Source organism: Ustilaginoidea virens, chromosome 3 (genome assembly GCF_000687475.1).
Source record: "Ustilaginoidea virens chromosome 3, complete sequence".
NCBI classification, from domain to species: Eukaryota; Fungi; Ascomycota; class Sordariomycetes; order Hypocreales; family Clavicipitaceae; genus Ustilaginoidea; species Ustilaginoidea virens.
Genome location: NC_057318.1, coordinates 4,572,002 through 4,590,246, shown reverse-complemented (window position 1 = coordinate 4,590,246; position 18,245 = coordinate 4,572,002). Strand labels below are relative to the sequence as shown.

Below are 18,245 nucleotides of genomic sequence, written 5' to 3'. Positions count from 1 at the left end.
TTCGAGAAGATGCGTTATGGAAAACCGCTCCCGGATGCGGTATTGCGCAAACCAAACTTTGCTGGAGAAGAGCTGGTGGATTGCAAGGAAAGGAGGGGAGAAGAACAAACCCCCCCGCGAGCCCGAAAACTCTAATAAAGGTCGATACCACCGTACCGTATGGGATCGCGGTCCTTGTGTGATAAACGTCTGGACTCTTCTGTTTGGCGGAGGAGGTGACCGACCAGCTTAGGTGCCTTGGGCCAGCAAAGGTTTTAACAACTTGATTCATGCGAAAAAGGACTGGTGGGCCGTCCGTCTAGCAAAGAAATTTCCGAAGGAGGTATGCTAAAAGTCGTTATGGACAGGGTTCCCTTTTCGCATGGTAATCATTACGGTGTACCGGTTGCCTCAAACTGGAGGACCTCGCGACTCGGGAGACTGTGGATTCCGCGGAAAGCTTCCAAGATGGAACCCAAACTTGCTACCAGAGTCGGTTACAATGTACGTTGAGACATGCAGAACATCCGACATCAGTATTGATAGCGATGATGAAAAAGCGGCTGGGGAGAACTTGTGCTCCGGGATCTGGTACATACAACGGAATAAATTAGGAGGTCCCGCTGCCTTTCCAGGGTCGCCCAGCAGGGAACCGAACTACATAAAGATTAGGTGGTATGGTGCCTGAACTCACTCTTTTTTGGTTGCCTGTCAATCAATCATCGGCTTGCCCTGCAATGGAAAAGCGGCCGGTGAAAGATTGACGCTCCCGAACGGCATTTCTAGTCGGCGGGGCCGACGAAATGAAGAAGTCGATGATGGTGTCTTGATGACCGGATGGTGGGCATTCGGGGTAGGGGGGGTAAAGAAGGAATCTCGGCGGACTGGTGGTAGCTGTTGGTAGCTGGTTAGGCTGCCTAGGTAGGTAGTTGATAACTTTGTCAACAGGAAGAAGCGGCATTGATGGCAAACGGACCCTGGACGCGGTTGCTGGTCCGACTCCACAACATGGCTGGTTGCTTGCTTCTTGCGGCATGGGATGATGCAACAATGGAGGCGGCAGGCTGTTACGCGACCTCATCCATGTTCCATGTCTATATGTCGCACGCGATGGGTGGGCCAGAGACCAGCTCCAGGCCCTGCAGAGAGAGGAGGCAGGGCAGCCTTGCTTTGAGACCTTGTCTTAGTACGAAGTGTCTAGGCCCCCCGATGGTCAACATGCTGAAAGGACACTCTGGGATCAGGTATAACTCACTCGGTCCATTACTGCAATGCAAACAAACAGCCAGCCGGCCGGCCGGCCAAGACGCAGTCAGCCCAGACGCAACCGGCCGAGCCAAGCCAACGTTTTCGCCGACGGTTCTCTTGTGGCGGGTCTGGTTTTTGGTAGCAGTCTCCCTCCCTTTGTGCCGCTCCATGCAGCTTCCTCGCCACACGCGCACGGGGGAGAGGTGGGGGGAGCGGGACGGGATGGTACGGGACGGCATATGACGCGCTTGTCTCTTCGCCAAAGACCAAAATAAAGAGACGTTTGTGGTGGATGGCGGATGGCGGATGGCGGATGGCGGATGGCATCTCGGGCTAAAGACCGGCTCGACTCGTTGGAGTCGCTGGAGTCGCCGCCACGTGGGGAGTCGCTGGGAAGGGGAAAAGCCCCAGCTACCCAAGGCAGTAGCGACCAAGCTAGTAGCTTCCAACTACCGTCGACATCGAACTTGGCCAGGCGCGCACGAGCATTGAGGCTCCTGCCTTTTATGGGGGCGGGGGGCGGGGGGAAGGCGGCTTCGCTTACTTAGCTCCTGCCATATGTCCGACTACAGTACCTACATACCTAGGTACCTTACCTAGACACGGCTGTTCGACACTGCACGGACCGCGCCATGTTTTCAACACAATGCATCCTGTATCTGATGCGTCTGGCCCTCCTCAAAAAGCCCGACGGCGAGACCCAGCGCTGCTGGTATTGTTGGTTGCAAATTGCTCGGCGAGGCGACTGCGTCGCATAGTACCTCCCAGGTCCTCCCAAGTCCTGCCCAAAGTCAGTGCAGGGTTGAACGCCGTTGTTGTTGCTTTGAACGCCCAACTGGAAAGGAGCGGCATCCTGCGTTAGTTTTCTTTTCTTGGACGTATGTGAAACAGTGCAGGTCGCTGCCGTGGAGAATCAGGGAAAACAAACTTGGCCCCTCTTTTCCCTTTTTTCCCCCCCTTTTTTCCCTTTTTTCCCTTTTTTCCCTTTTTTCCCTTTTTTCCCTTTTTTCCCTTTTTTTTCTTTCTTTCCTTCTTTCCCTTCCTTTCCCTTCCTTTCCCCTGCTTTCCCGTCTCCCGCCCTTCCCGTGTGAGGTTGTATCCCAACCAAGGTTGGCTTTCGTCATCTTTCGTCATAATGGTTGATTGTAGATGGCCTCCCACCCGCTCCCCCATTTATTCGCTCCGCGCTACATGCACAGTACTAGGTCTCGAATGGAGTACACCGTTACGATGGACCTGACTTGGGTACCTAGGTAGAGGTAGGTACCTACCTAGGTAGCTTACAATCTATTCCATTTTTACATTAGGTTAAACTACGATACTAAAATCAGTTAGAGAAGGCTACAAATACTTCTCTATATCTTTGTACCATGGACATCAATTTCACTCTGATTTGCTTCGCGCAAACTATCAATACGTCCATGGCCACGAGGGGTCCCCACCGGCCCGACGGTTGCACAAAGGTTCTTCTCCCGGCAGTCGGGTTTCCAGATAGGTGTGTGCCTTGTGTAGCTTAGTATTAAAATAAAAGCACACCTGGTTCGATAATTTACGTACCTAAGGTAGGTACATAGAAGTATCAAAGCTTGTCTACCTGGAGTTTTTATAATAAAACATCCCTCTATAGCAGTAAGCCCGATTTAAGTCTGAAGCTAGCCCCCCCAAAGATCTGGGTCAAAAGTGTTATCCGCAAGTAAACCTCGGTTTGAGCTTTTCCTAGCCTGTAGACTTCCTCTGTCTAGGTACCTACCTGCCTAACGTAGTCACTGCAGGCTTGCATCAGGCATGTGTCATGGCCAGATTAGGTACCATACCTTGTATGTGTTCTACAAATCACATTTGCTACAACCATACTTGCAGTACTTTGTACTCTGTTGTATGTCCCCATCATCCACCCCCCTTTCCTTTTCCTCCTCCTCCCTTCCCCCTCTCCCCCCCCTCTCCAACCCCTCCCCTAACCATGTAGCCGTTCCGTGGTTGCATGCATAATAACACATGTGAACGGGACGGTGGTTGAGACCACATTACTGAGACATCTTGAGACTCGATTCGTGACCGAGGTGGCCGAGCTCTGGTGCCATTGCACCGTCGCCGAAGCGGGATAATGGCGCAAACACAGCCTGGGATAACAAGGTACATGCCTGGTACTTCTTAGCCCCAGCCTCCGCGCTGTGGGGCCGCTTCCGGCTCAGATTGATAATCGATCCAGTTTTAAAAGAAATAATCAAGCACGCTTTACGAGCCCCCGAGGGCCTTCATCACCCGTCGAAAAGTGGCCCTTCATTTCAGGTCCATGGCAATGGCGGCAATACAGCTTTTCTTCTACTATGCCTGTCCTCTGCCGGATGGCCAGATTGCCCAGATTGCCCAGATTGCCCAGATTGCTGGAAACAGCTGTTCATGCGAACGAACCAGCGATGGGCGGGGGGACGGGAGGGGGGGGCCGGCGCCGTCGACTTCACCTGAGCAACGTCTACTGCATGCATCCCTTTGAAGGTGCCGAGGTGCAACCTTTGTATCGCACCCATTTTCGGTGTGAATACCTATTACCTACCCTCCCCAAGTGGGAAACCTCCCGAGTCCTTAGCAACCGGCCCCCCAGCCGCCACAACTTCATCACCAAAATCCTCACACTAGCGAATTCAGCATGCCTTTGCAAAAGACGGCTCAAGCCGGCAGAGATTTCCGGTCAGGAGATATTTTTACGCCTTGATCCTTGATCACAGCATAGTCATATCTGTCGAGGAAAGTGGGCTCGTTGTCATGCTTGTCAGGGCTTCAAGTGCGGCCAAAGTGCGGTCTCGATTGTAAAGACAGCCCCGTAGGCTAAATTGGCGGGAATAGCCTCACAGCGCCCTATGTGCCCGCCCTATTGACGGTTGCAATGAGAGCTATGGCGGCTCTTTTGTAAATCCGGAAGTTGCTAGTACTTGTACTATCATATTATTTCTTCGTCTGCCGACGTACCTGTCACACCACGTGGGGACCTCTATACAGGCAGGTACCTGCCCACTAGCATATATATTAGCTCAGCTCAGAGTACGGCGGTCAGGTCAGGTCAGGTCAGTCAAGTTATTTATAGGGGAGTCGGATGATAGGTAGTGTGGGGGGGGGGATATCGTCGCTTGGTACATATTGACAGTATGTAGTCCGTAGTCTCAGCTCAGCTGAATCAAGCCTCTTTTATAGCGCACTTTCACATCGTGCACCGTGATAATAGGTCACTCTTCAGCATTGCTTCTCGGTCGTGGAAAGCACGTGAATAAGGGGCGGGGAATAGTGATTTCATCTACTCGGAACGGAGCACGTGCCACCGAGTAGTACTGTACCTTGGGGCCAAACTCGAAACAATCAAGGTTCTCTCACGTTGGCGTATAGCCAAGGAGTAACAAGTCTGGTAGGTGCCCCTGCCCAAGGTAGGTTAGGAATGCAAGTTCCAGAACTTCATTTCATCCTCAGCCGGCTTCCTTCCAGCTTCCTTCCAGCTTCCTTCCAGCTTCCTTCCAGCTTCCTTCTAGCTTCCTTCTAGCTTCCTTCTAGCTTCCTTGTTTGTAAACGTCAACGTCTTGTTCGAGCCAACGAGAAATCGTCATGCCTGCCGCAGCAAGTCTCTCATCGCTCCTTCACCCAATCTCATCCCCTCCACCACAGCCCGCACACCACTGAGTGAGCGACTTGGTTGCATGGTAGTCATGCACGGCATCTTTCTTGCCGGCGTGGGCTGCTTCCTTTCACGCAGCAGCATCTTTTATCGTCAGCAGAGCAGAGTTCCACAGCAGTCGCCAAACAGATTCGTCCATTACAGTCTATAACCCCATAGCTCGTCGTCGTCATCCTCCACGCCAGCAGAGACAAAAGTAAAGAATCCCCCCTTGTCTAGGTGTCCGTACACAGCTGGGCACAATATCCGGCTTCCCATCATACGCTCAAGCCGTGACATTCCTTCCCTCGTACAAGCATCGCCTCGTAAACAGTTTCTCCATATTTCCCACATGCAGCCACGTAGCCAAACCCTCGCCAAGAACAAAACGGAAATGCCGATGCAAACAGGCCGATGCAAACAAGCCGTTCAAAAAGGCCGTTCAAACAGGCCGTCCCATATCCTAGCGTCTAACACCATGCGTTCCTCATGACTCAACCGTGCGGCCCTTCCCCTCTGAAAAGGAAAGCGAACAACAACAACAACAAGGAAAGAAAAGCACGAGACATGGACAGGAAAGGAGAACCAAACGCCAACCAGGAGCTGGATACCGCTGAACGCGTCGACAAGGCGACAGCCTTTGAGTGGAGATGGCATCATAATCATCCCCTACCAGAGAGGCGAGAACAGAGTCGAAGCTTGCCAGGCCCGGGGTCTCCCGTCTCCGGCCCGGCGAATCAGCCCAGACAGAAGTGCTTACACGGCCTCGGCCAAGTTGCCTCCCACGGTTGAACTTGAAGTTGCTGCACTGCACCATGGAGGTCCCCAGCAACAAGGGAAAAACTTGCAACTACAGGTCAAGCTTTGCGCAAGGGGCAACAATCCAAGTGGAAGAAAGAGACTGCGAAACCATGTTTTACCTCGCTCCCAGGTTCAAGTGTAAACGACTTGGGCCATGAGACGAGACCAAACGGCAACTTTCGGGACAGCCCACCTGGTCATTTTCCACAGGCAAAATCACCAACCGCATCCAAAGGATCACTTGTCATGCGGTCCTGGCAATACTAGCTCAACGAGGGCTCGTTGTCCGAGATCCAGGTCTGCGTAATCCTCATACCGGCAAGAAATGTTTGATCTGGTTGGGCCTCAGCGGAAGCTAGATGATTTTTTTTGCGTCCATAAGGGAGAGCTTCAGATATTCTACCCCAATCGTTGGGCTGTGTTGTTATTAGTTCACAGTAATGTATTAGATGAGTTGAGCCACTGCCCCTTCGTAAACTCCCAAGCGACGTAGCGAGCAAGATAGCGGTAAAGGATCCTTGGTGAAAAAAAAGGTCTTGCTAGTATATAATAAAGTCATTGCAACTTACCGGGCTGCCCAGGTATTACCATAACTCTGACGCACGACAAGAGCAGAGGACATCCGGAGCCATAGGAGCCACTGCAGCCAATCAAGGACAAAGGGGATACGGTATTGAGCAAGTCACAATCCAGATATAAGCATTCCACGGGAGGATCGGATCCGGACAGCATGATGAGATTGAAAACAAGCGCCAAAACAGGATCACAGGAGGATGCCAATGCTAAGCCGCCGCGAACGGCCCACCAAAGCCGTTCCACCCTGACATGCGCCCAAATATTGTGCAAAACGTGAGGTAACATCATTCATCCAAGGCCCTTGTGCGGACCGATATGACGCAGTCCCGGGAACGCAGATTTCCACCCAGCCAAATGAGTGCAACCCAGGAATTGGGGGACCATGCTTAATGAGGGTAGTAATAGCAAAATGCAGAAGAGAGAAAAAAAAAGGGGGGCAAGGCGCGGGGAGGGCGGGGGGGGGGGGCGCGCCAAAGAGTGCGAAAGCGAGAACGTATTTCATGTCTCCCACAGTGAGCAGGTATTATTCCTCGGTCCAGAAGGAACAACTGATTTTGCGCCAGGCGGATCATCCAAATGGAACAATTATGCGGCAAAGCAAACTTACTCCTCGCAAAAGCAGGCCAGAGACTGTAAATCCGGTGGGCAAATATCCAAGTGGTTAGGTAGAACAGAAAGCGCAGGACACCAATCCAGGGTAAAAGAAGAAGGAAAAAGGGCATTACGTTTCCAGGATTCATTCATTCAGGGACAAGAAATAGACAAATGCACAGCGAGGAGATTTCACTACCCCAAAAAAGGGAATCCTATCCAAGACCTGGTCGACAGTGAGCAAGAAAGAGGATCCGGAGGAGCAAAAGCGACAACTCTTGGCCAGTTTTATCGCCGAGTGGGCCGGTGTTGTCGATCGCCGTCAGGACGGCGATTGCTTGATCCACTGGGAGGTGTTTGGTTTCTTGCTGTGGCCAAAGAGGGGCGGGTTTGGTGGGTTTCATCAAATTGCTGTCCCGGGGAAGCGAATACCGAAGACGGTGGTTGCTGCTGCTGGGGGGGAACGGGGCCTGCTGGTGAAGCTATAATAATTAGACTCGTGGCCGTTTTGGCGAGCTTGGCTCGCATGATCTCTGCTTTAACGCACCTCGACCATAGAATGGGTCATGGGGTTGCATCGCTGGATACGAGTGGCCGCCGGCGGTTGGTAGAGGGGCCTGACTTTGATACTGATATTGAGGTGCCGGGGCTGGGTATCCAAGCTGAGGCGGAGGTGCTGTTGAATAGACAGGCTGCTGGGGAGTGCCAGCGGAGGCTGCCATTCGGTTAGAATACGGATCACTGGAACCGGAATAACCCGACTGTGGCAGGTTGGCACCTGTACCAATGTAAGGAGGATCCTGATTTTGTTGATATCCTGGGCGCATCATGGATCCGGGCTGGGCAGGGACAAATCTTGGATCCGAGGGTGCAGATTGTTGGGTTTGTTGATATCCGACATTGAAACCACCGCCGTTTGAAGCAACATACGACTGTTGAGGAGGAGGCTGCTGATATGCGTTAGAAGCCCCTGTATATCCAGGAGCACCAGATCCCGGGTATCTTGGACCGTCGAAAGATTCACGAGGATACGACTCGGGTTGGAAAGGGGCCTCGGTCGGTCCGTGATGTTGTCGAGACTGATGGGTCTCGGAGTAGCGATATTGGACTGCTGGTGAGTTAGATGAAAGTCTCGCGGGAAAGCCAGTGGCATCTCTCGAGGCATGGATACCTCCAGGGGTATTGCGCGAAGTTTGCGCCCGCCTTTCACTATCCCAACGCGCCGAATCGGCTTTCAAGTCTTCAATCATGGCCTATAAAACGCATTAACTTCCGAACAGAAAAAAAAGTTCCTGATGGCTTGTAATCCAAGCCGGAAAGACAAGAAGGAGCTCACGGTTGTCAGGTTTCGGTACGCAGTTATATAATATCCCTGAACCACTTGACCGGTTTGAGGGTTCTGCATGAAGCTCGAGTATTAGCTGGATACGTTGATGCGGTCGGCATAGGAATGGTTATGCAGCATGATGACCGGGTGTGTAAATCATGGAAAGGGTTCAAGGAAGATCATTCGTGCAGAAGCGTGGTTCTAAAACCTCGTACCTCATAATGGCCGGGCCGCACCAAGGCATCGTTTCCGAGGTAGCGGCAGATATCAGCTGAGATGACCTCGCGATCGATGCCATCGCGCGGTACGAAGTATTCATTCTGGCGAGTCGTGGCAGGTTGGGCAGAGGCTGCTGGGTTACGAGGCTGCCTCGACATCGTGCCGCAGGTAGGGAGACGGAGAGATGACCAAATTTCGTGTGTCGAGGGGGCCGCGGGGAGGAGCGCACAGAAGAATGAAGAAGGTCGAAAGGATAAGAGGATAAGATAATGACGAGAAAGGGAAGGGAGGGGGGAAGGGAGGGGGGGTGGTGGTGGGGGAGGGAGGAATGGGAATGGGAAGCGAAGAGAGAAGGTGTTGGGGGAGATGGTCGAGAAAAAAGAGAAGAGGTTGACGAGGATTGTCAGAAAACGTGAGGCTTGGCAACCCCGTTGGGCCAGCGGGCACAAGAGATGGAGGTGAGGTGGGTGGCGGCGGGTGGCGAGTTGGCGGGAGGCAAGAGAAAAGTTGAGGGGAAGGCGCCAGCCAGCTGGTCTTGGGCGGACCAGGTACACCAGGTACTCGTGCTGTAGGCAGAAGCCTGGGGGGAACGGAACACCTAAGGTAGGGGGAGCTGATGGCGGGCAGCGACTGCAGAGCACCAGCCGTGCCATGTACTAGAGTGCAGGACCAGTTGGCCTCGAAGTGTGTCGGGTACCTCTTTGGTGGCCTGGGTACTTGGGTACCTACGATGCGCTGATGGGCAGCAAAATGCTCAGTGCACAGTGCACACCAAAGACTGGCAGGGCAGGGGTCAGGTCAAGTTTGGTCTGGTACATTGGGCGAGGGTCCGACCAGGATCAGCCAGCATCTACCAGTAGGGCGGACAGGTCAACATGTAGGCAGGTACCTGACGTGGTAGTCGGTGCGTACTGTACTGTGTACTGTACTGTGTACTGTATAACGTACCTACAGGTATTGTGTGCACGCAGAAGCCGGCGATACCTGACCGCCGCGACAGACGCATTAACAGACGCATAAGCAGACGCATTAACAGACGCATTGGCAGACGCATTGGCAGACGCATTAACAGACGCATAAACGCAATGAAAGAGGCATCACGACAAAGACCAGCGGTTCATTGCCCCAATTGTCCGGGGACCGCCTCCCCCGGCAGCGGCCCACCAACCAACGACCGATGAGACTGTGCGTGCGTGGTACCTGTAGAATGGAGTCGGACAATGTCGGTGACAGTTTTTCTGCGGTGCGGTGGGGAAAGGGCCAGGCAGCAACCATGGCGGCGGATGGCGGGTGGATGCCAGGCAAAGATGGGAGAGCACCGAGTACTCCGTCCCTACCGAGGAAAGTAAGGTACCTAGCATACATAAGGTGCCTTAGTGCCTTAGGTACCTCCTCTCTTGTACCTTCTACCTCATGTTGCTGAGCATTGCTGCTCGCTTACATCGAGGGTACGGATTGCGCGCACTGCAACACTGCAGGCTGAGGAGCAAACCACGTCCCTCAAGTGTCATCGAGTAATCGGGTCCGCGACTTGCGATGCGGCTCGCTTGCTGCTACGGAATGCATGGCAGCTCAAATGCATGGGTCATGGGCGACAAGAGAATGAGTTAATCCAGAACGGACTCAACGGAGTATGTTAGGTACCTAACCTAGGTGCCTACCTTGGGTACCTACTGGTAGCTTAGCTTCCGTGGAGCGGGTTCCAGTTCCAGAGCGAGAGGGCGCTTTGTCCCGTTCCAACTTGCAAGTGGGGGTGGAGCCTGGGATTCCCTGGGAGCAGCAAAGATTTGACTGGACGGCATTTGCAGGCAGGTGCTCCTGACTGGTGCCAGCCTGGTGGGGCTGTTTGGGCTCGATCCAGGTTGGGCTTCAGCCGCCTGTCCCTAGTCCAGCCAGGCATGCGGGGTCATCACGCCATGACGACTGGATACCTAGATACTTGGAACTTGGTAACTTTCACTTGCTGGGATTTTTGACACGAAACGTTTGACCGAGAGAAAATACATACACATATATATATGTATGTATTATAAAGGGAAGGGGAAAAAAAAAAGGATGATTTGCATGATTGTCAACATTCAGGAGCCAAGTCGAGCAAGTGCAGCACGATGTGTCGGTCCGGGTAATTGTGGTAGATGGACAGGGGCATCCGAGTCCAAAGCCTCGGTTCAGATTTTGCAACCTCGAGAGAGTCCAGACTCCAGACAAAAGCCAGTCAGTTCGGGTCGCACAAACAGGGGCGACGCATAGAAATCCTGAAATGCGTACGGACTGCTCCGTGCTCTGTGCTCCCATCGTCACCCCCCCCCTTTTTCCCAGTCTCGTCTGCGTCCCTGTCTGCTTTCTCCTTTATCCTTGCTTCTTCCAGCTTTGGGACAATGTTCTGCTCCGTGGCGTTCGTTGCCCTTGAATTTGCAGTTTTGCCGCCTGGCCCACAAAATCCACGGGCTTACTTACGTCTGACATGGTGATGCCTGTCATGCGCAAGCTGGACGTGGAGTGCTGTAGGCAGGGAATAAGTAACCACCAAACAGGTAGTTGACCTTTCCTCATACCCAAGGCACTGGGGCGACTTCTGCGCACCCAGCCAGCAAACTCAGAGCTGCAATCCCTGATGAGTTGCATCCAGGCGGAGAATCAACGTGGCCAGATTTTTGGCCACAGACAATGCAACCGTGAATCCATCATCGAATCGTAAATGATGCTTGGGGGCCTGGGCAACTTGGTGGAGGGCACGTTGCCATTCTTTCCACACGCTCAACTTCGATTTAACCGCCTGCTGTGATGATGATTTTCAAAGGATTGACACGCTTCTTAGTAGAGCGCTACGGACGAGACGGAATGGCAGATCGTTGACAGATGCAGTTTTCTCTTCGGATTGCTTTTCGATCCGGCATGTCTTGCCCTGTCTGTCAGCACTGGGAACGCACGGGTGGTCTGACCCGAGTTGCCTCGATGCGACTTGGAAGTAACGGAACGATGTGAAAAAAAAAAAAAAAAAAATGAAAAAAATGAAAAAAAAAAAAATGAAAAACGAATAACAAAGGAACAATAAAGGTGCTTCAGTCGGTGACCTGTCAGTGATAGCACCGGTGTCCAATCAGGAATAGTGCCGGCACGAAGATGCAGGCACTACGCCCTCGTGCAGGGAGGGAGGGGGTCGACTCGAAAAGATATGTGCCTTTGGCAGTCGCTGTCATGCGGTTGGCAGTTGTCGCCACTGTTGCAGCCGATGATCGTTTGTCAGGTCTGGTACATAGTAGAGTCTGGCACGCAAAGACGCAGCTCGGTCCAAACTACCAGCCTTCTGCCGCGTATCTAGGCGTCGTCGGTGTCGTCGTGCCAACTTGACGACGCGCTCCATGCTCGCTATCCGTAGGGAGTAGACACGTCGAGAGTACTCTCGCGTCACACGCTTTCTGTTTGGATACAAAGGCCGGCTTATGACCTGCACAAACATATGTTGGCTAAAAGCAAGCAAGCTTCAGCCTGCCTCCGAGGGCAGATGTCTTTTGCACTTTGAGGTGGCGCATTGTTTTTCATGTTTGGCCAACAGCCGGCAATAAACCCGCTTCATTTCCGCCAGTATCTGGAGTCTGGCCTCTGGAGCAAAGCAGACTGCATTCCCCGCCCCCAGATCGAAAAGCGGCATGGCTTTTTTTTTTCTTTTTTTCGTCACCGCAATAAGAAAAATAAAAGAAAGTCGCCACAAGACTCTGTATGTGTCTGTGTGTGGCATGGGGCATGTGCCGCGCTCGCGTCTCGGCAGTTCGAGTGTTGGATGGGCAGCCTGACACGGCCCCCCCGAGACCCGCCATTGAAGAAGACGCAGCTAATGCACAAGGCGGGTGAGTGATGCAGTATTATCCATAGCGGCAGAGATACGAGGTCCGCCACACTTAGTCCTGTACCATCCATCTACTCCGTGATGTAGTAGAATAGTCATGGGAGGTTCCGTGATAGCCATTCCGTCCCATAAGGTTTCCGTAAGGTTTAGGCCTCTTTTTTTTTTCTGGGGCCATGGTTGGGTATCGACGGCTCCTGCCAGTTGAGGCCCAACATAATCACTTCAGGTGATTTGCTTCTCCAATCATGAGACCTGGTCAGATGAGAAAGCCCACAGATACCTTTGCATGCATTGCAAGGCCATTTTCCGTTTTCCCCCTTTAGCACGTGACCTGCGAGTGGTTGCCGTAGGCTTCCCTTGACCAGCTGAGACGTCACGTCACACACAGACTTGTAATTTTGTCGATCTGGTTGCGGTCGGGGGACGTACGTATCTCGACTTGCACCCTGTGAGAGCTTGTTCCTAAAGCTGCGGTTCTGGAGGATGTTTGAAACCTGATGAACCAGAGGAAAGAGAGCCATGACTGACCAGTTCGTTCAAACTTCCGGTTGCCACTGATTTCCGCAATTTTCATTTGAAGTAGAGCTTTTTCTGCCCGTGTTCGAGCTTGCCCTCCCGACTGTGCCTCGTTGTTCCGCTCGGTCGCTTTCGGTTTGAACCGCGTGCGACTGCAGGCTTTTGGACCAGTGTGTGCCCGACACGTTCCTCCTCCTGCAGGTCCTTTGCTAGGTGCCAGTCTTGATGGCTCTGCAGTTTCTCTGACTCGTAGAATCTCGCATCACATCTCTGGCAGGGAAATTCTGTGGCAGAATCGGAGACAAACTGTCGGCTCATGATGCCTTCCCTCACCTGAAGCATCGGAGTGATATGTACGCTGGTCCCTGGGGAGAGAGCTTTGCTTGGACTGCCGCGACCAGCCGACTCGTTTCTGTCACTGTCATTTCCCGTCGAGCGTAACCGATGATGTATGCCGCCATTGTTGACACGTACCTTCCTCGTAGAGGTGTTCTGAACGTCTGAAACCCGTTTCTCTGGCGGTCTGGAGCGAGACGGGCCCGAATCATCAGTCTTGACTAGGAATGCGCCAATGCCCATGTTCCCGCGGACACCATCCTCAAATCCGGCAACGCTGAGGCCGAGATTCTCGCAAGGCCAAATTTTTCCCTCTGCAATGATTTGCCCGAGGAGTTCTCTTGCGGAATTGAACAGAAACTCTTCACCGATAGCCTTGCCAGGAGGGATGGGCCCTTGCTTGCTACGGGTTTGCCCGGCATGCCGATGGTGCAGGTTAATGGTGCGAGGCCGTCGCTTGTTCTCCAGCACGCCTTCCTCAACCAGCCGAGAGTAAATATCTCCAACAAAGATCCTGAGCCACTTGACCGCCTGCTCCTCCGTACTGATGCTTGGCCTAAAAGACTTGGCTGACAGCATAGATTTGATTTGCGTGCGCGAGTTGACCTCGCTCGTGTCGATGCCCCGTATTGCGTTATGAAGCCACAAACCTGTCTCGTCGCCCAGCTTAGCCTTCATCTGGTCCAAGGGCACGCCAAGTAGCTCTTTCAAGCTTTCTGTATGAAACGCTGCGACGACCTGCTCTCCGAGCTTGCCACCCAAGTTGCGTATCTTTGTCACCCTGAAGTCGGCTAAAAAGGCAGGGACCGCACGAGTCCGCACGACAGTCTGACTGTTGGGCTTCTTGTAAGCCGAGCCCAACTTGCTTATCATTTTGTTGGCGGCTATGCCAGCGGAACAGGTATAGCCCAGTACCTCGCGGATTCTCCTGCGCACATTGCGCACAATCTCCGACCCTACGAGTACGGCGACATCGTCCCAATCTGGGTCCACGTTCTCCTGCTCCTCACTCAAGTCTATCAAGGCATCCGCCTGCCAATCGAGAGCTGCGACAGAGGGTAGGGGAAGTCTCTCGGTTGGGTCATCGTACGGTGGCGGATTCGATAGCTCTGGAAAGCGCTGCAACAGGATATTGTGAACATGAGCCGACAAGTCGAGAAACACTTCGTCGATGCTGGCCTTCTCCACCTTTTGCAGGTGTTGAGGCAGACTGTCTTTAACGAGGCCAAGAATCTTCCTCGACTCCAACCTGTATGGATCCAGGGAAACCTTGTCTGTGACAATCTTGGCTGCGGCATCATCACGATATGCCCACTTATCGTCGCCTTCGCGCCATGTGGCCACGTGTTGAGTAATGAGTTCTGGGCAAAGCTTCTTTGCCTCGGAGACATTGCAGTGCCTTCCGATGCCTCGATGGCGTGCTGGATAGTTGACAGCAATCAGCCCTTGCCTAGACAAGCGTCAGCGCGTCGTCAAGGAAGCTGAGTAACTCGGGACCTCCAGACGAGATGTGGTGTGTCGCTCACCACTGTTGAACTGCGAGAGGCTTGTCTTCGGCGACTCCGAGCCGCACCATCTCGCACTGGGCATAGAATGCATCGAGATCGATATGCGCAACGACACGCAGGGGATTTGACGTTTTGAACGAGGCGAGCTGGCCCAGCTGACGATAGGTAAACTGTGAACGCCGGGAGGTCACTGCATCGTGGGGCGATGAAGTGGCCGGCCAGGACGATGTAGCCATCGTTTCAATCTAGGGCAAAGCGTGCTGATCAAGCATGTCAGTTGACATTTCTGCAGAGTCGAAAGCTGAGACAGTTGGAGTCTTTGGCACGAATGTCTGGACTCTTGATGTCAGACGTTGACATTCATCGCATTTGGGGAGATTGAGCAAGGGCAGAGGGTGGTTTCGTGATTGGCCCAACGAACAATGGGTCGATGCAGCCGCCCCACTTTTGGAGTTTATTCAACCAGCATAAAGAAAGAAAGCTTCTCCCAAGATGAAATCAAGATGGACTCAACATGGACTGGAGTCCACATTCTTGTGCAAAGATCCCTCCTTTTAAAATAAAAAAATGGCGAGGGAAACAATCATTATCAATTCACCAACAAGGACTGCTAACCAAAGAGCAAAAGGGTTTGTTTTTTGCGGCTCTGACGCCCAGCACGCCGGGCTCATTGCAGTAGGCGATACTGAGAGGTTCCATTATCGATCTGCTAATGCATGCAGCTAATTTGCCGTTGCCGTGAAGCTGTCGTTAAAGGCTGTCAAGATTTCTTCAACCTTTCGGCCGCGATTGGCATGATATCATCCTTCTACTACGCCACCAGGACGGATTTTTCTCATCCGACATCTCTTTGCTTCCGCAAACCAGTGTTAGCTCCATATTGAACGAGAGGTTGTGCCAGGGTCTGTTTGCAATTTTGCCAACTTTCGGCATTGCGTACCTGTTACGCCGGAACGGTGCAACATGGTTTCATGGAAAGATTGCGAGAGACTAGCTCCTACCAAGGGTTTTGACCAGAATATGCCTGCCCAAAAAGAGAATCATGACTTGTCCCGGGTATGTCAATGTCGAGGACCTTGTCAAGGGCATCAATTTGCCTCGAATGCCGACGACCCAACAGATATGGAAGCGGACAACCAGGCGGCGCAGCATCCCGAGCCCATAACATACCATCGTTTCTGCTTCTGGAGGGTTGAAAATGGCTTGCAAAGACGACGATCAAGTTACCTTTGAAGGATGGATGCCGTATGCATGTTGGTTTTGATGGGCCGCTATTATGCTTCACTTACCGAGGCGTGCCGGGCCTTGATGTTCGGTTCTGAATGATATGACAGTCCCGACAAGACTTCCTAACTCGAAAAATATATGAATATACGAACATGCGACCGGCGGTGGTAATGTAGTGCGCAAATGGGAAACTAGTCACCTACCTTTGGGCGCGGAGCCCTGTTCTGGTGACGTTGACGGTAGCAGGGCCGGGCTTCTACTTACATCTCTCTTCCAACGATGTAATTCTATGCTTTCATCCCCCAAAACTACTAGCCCACTATAGAGGAAGCTTGGACTGGCAAGTGGGTGGCGCATGAGCGATTCTGCCTCACAGCCTTGCACGCTCACCATGGAGAGGAAACGAAGGAAACAAGGCGGATCACATATACTCGAGGAAATATCCATCCGCACTGGACCCCAGAGCGCCTTTCCGCAACCCGGAGAGCTGCCAATATTTACCGACCAAGGATGCTTGCTCCCTCATCACAGTTCGACCCGCAGTTCCTACGAGCACCTTTGCTCTGTAGCTTCTTTCTGCTACTGTTTCTGTGCTCTGGCAATACTGTAGCGAATAGATATTCTGCGACGTGCGCTGATGGTACACTTTTTCTGTCCAATTTCGGATTTCATCGATCAGTCGAACTGAGAAAGGGAGATGAGTCTTGAGATCAACTGCGGCATAGTTTCGACCGACGGGTCAACTCAAAGTCCTGGCCGGCTGAGTTTGTACTGCCTCATTGGATTCTCAAGTTCTAGCCTGGATATGCCGTGCTGTGGCTGGAGCAATGCCTCGGAATATGGAACAATGGCTCATCCAATTACTTGGGTCGATCCACTCGCGGCCCCTATAACGGTTCGAATCAAAGGCTCATACATTCCGCGATAGTCAACATGGTGTGGCAGAATACGTCAGTTGCACTGCAACGCACTGGATTTGAGGCCCCGGGTTTAGTCAGGTACGGAAGCCGAGTCCATCTACATAGCGGTATGTATGCTCTTCTAATCAAACCAGTAGCAAGGGAGGTTCGGCAAGGCACGAAGCAAGTGAATGTCGGCTGTGAATGAGTCCTGGCACCGGTTTCAACTTGGGGCGATGCTTGCCCGCCAAGCAGCACGCCTTTCATCGCCTTGTTGCCATTTTTCCCCCTACTAAACGTATACAAATTACAGCAGCAAAGATACACCATCCAAGGCCGTTGAAACTGCACCACAGTCTTCTGCGGGATAAGGTGCGAGGCTGCCACTAGCATTGATGCACTGCTAATTTGATATAATAGTCAACCGTGCGATGTGGTTGGATGGGTGGACGGAGACGAGGGTCAGGAGTCCGGGGGTCGGGCGTCCAGTTTCGGGAGTCGGGAGCGGGAGCCGGGGGTAAGCCGTTGATCGGACCGGCTAATAACAAGCACAGGGCAGCTTGGAGCCGGGCTCCGACATTTTCTCTCTCTTTCTCTCTTTTTTTTCCGTGCCCTAAAGCCCCTGGGCCTCGGAACCCAGCAGCCGCAGGATGCGTCTGTTGTCTGTGAAAATGAATGTGGCTATGAAGGCTCGTGAAGGAAGAATCAGGGACCCAGCGTCTCACCCGCACGTGTTTCATTACCCGGGCGGCGGGGTCGAGTGCTTGGCAGACCAGACCAGACCAAACTCGATCATTTTTCGAGGGGTTGGGTCAATAGACTTGGCCTGGGGGGCCACGCAGTCGGTGACGCTGACTCGGGTGGTCGGTGGTCACTGCAGTCACTGTGGTCATTGTGGTCACTGTTGCTGGTCACTGGTGGAAGAACTCAAGTGCCATCATTGATGCCATTGATAGATCATTTGCCGGGAACTCTGCGTACTCGGCACGCTGTAGCGAGCCTGGCTTTAGTGACGAGGTCGTGTACATGTAGCGTCTGGTGCCCACGGGCAGGCATCTGGGCAGCCGTGCTGTTCCCAACGCTGCTCCTGTTCACACGCAGCACTTCTTCACCGACAGCCAGCCACCTGCTCATCCCACATTCACAAGCGAAGCACCTTTCCGTAGAGAAAAGAGGCCTCGTCTCGTCCATCAACGAAATTGAAACTTTTTTCTTTTTCTTTTTCTTTTTTTCCCCCCTTTTTGGCAGCAGTGATTGACTGACGCCAATGGTCTGATGCCCCCTCAACTTGCAGCGCTACTCAGTACAAGGTACTTGGGGTTAGGAGGTATTGAGCCAACTAGGTACCTAAGGTACCTAAGAATCCCTTAGGCACCTGCACAGTGGGCTTGGCGCTTACATGTACATTAGGTATGTACCTAGGTAGGTACATAAGTTAGGTTCCTAGGAGGTACTGAACAAGTCGCCTGAGGTCTGCCAACGCTCGCTGGAGCTGGCCTGAGGCTGACTGACTGAGTCACTAAGGCGGGTA

At 52.8% G+C, this 18,245-nt stretch overlaps 3 protein-coding genes across 3 annotated transcripts; all 3 read right to left on the bottom strand.

Annotated features, from left to right (window-relative positions):
• Nucleotides 1–6,067: 6,067 nt before the first annotated feature.
• On the bottom strand, nt 6,068–6,532 carry UV8b_04140 (uncharacterized protein; the record flags this gene model as incomplete). Its single annotated transcript, XM_043141638.1, has 2 exons — nt 6,068–6,084; nt 6,238–6,532. The coding sequence occupies 2 exons, from the start codon at nt 6,530–6,532 to the stop codon at nt 6,068–6,070; spliced, it is 312 nt and encodes a 103-aa protein (XP_042997572.1).
• A 591-nt stretch (nt 6,533–7,123) lies between these two features.
• Nucleotides 7,124–8,539, bottom strand: UV8b_04139 (uncharacterized protein; the record flags this gene model as incomplete). The annotated part of the gene is made up of 5 exons (XM_043141637.1): nt 7,124–7,317; nt 7,383–7,943; nt 8,007–8,088; nt 8,172–8,234; nt 8,378–8,539. The coding sequence occupies 5 exons, from the start codon at nt 8,537–8,539 to the stop codon at nt 7,124–7,126; spliced, it is 1,062 nt and encodes a 353-aa protein (XP_042997571.1).
• A 4,259-nt stretch (nt 8,540–12,798) lies between these two features.
• On the bottom strand, nt 12,799–14,824 carry UV8b_04138 (uncharacterized protein; the record flags this gene model as incomplete). The annotated part of the gene is made up of 2 exons (XM_043141636.1): nt 12,799–14,530; nt 14,607–14,824. The coding sequence occupies 2 exons, from the start codon at nt 14,822–14,824 to the stop codon at nt 12,799–12,801; spliced, it is 1,950 nt and encodes a 649-aa protein (XP_042997570.1).
• Nucleotides 14,825–18,245: the final 3,421 nt, after the last annotated feature.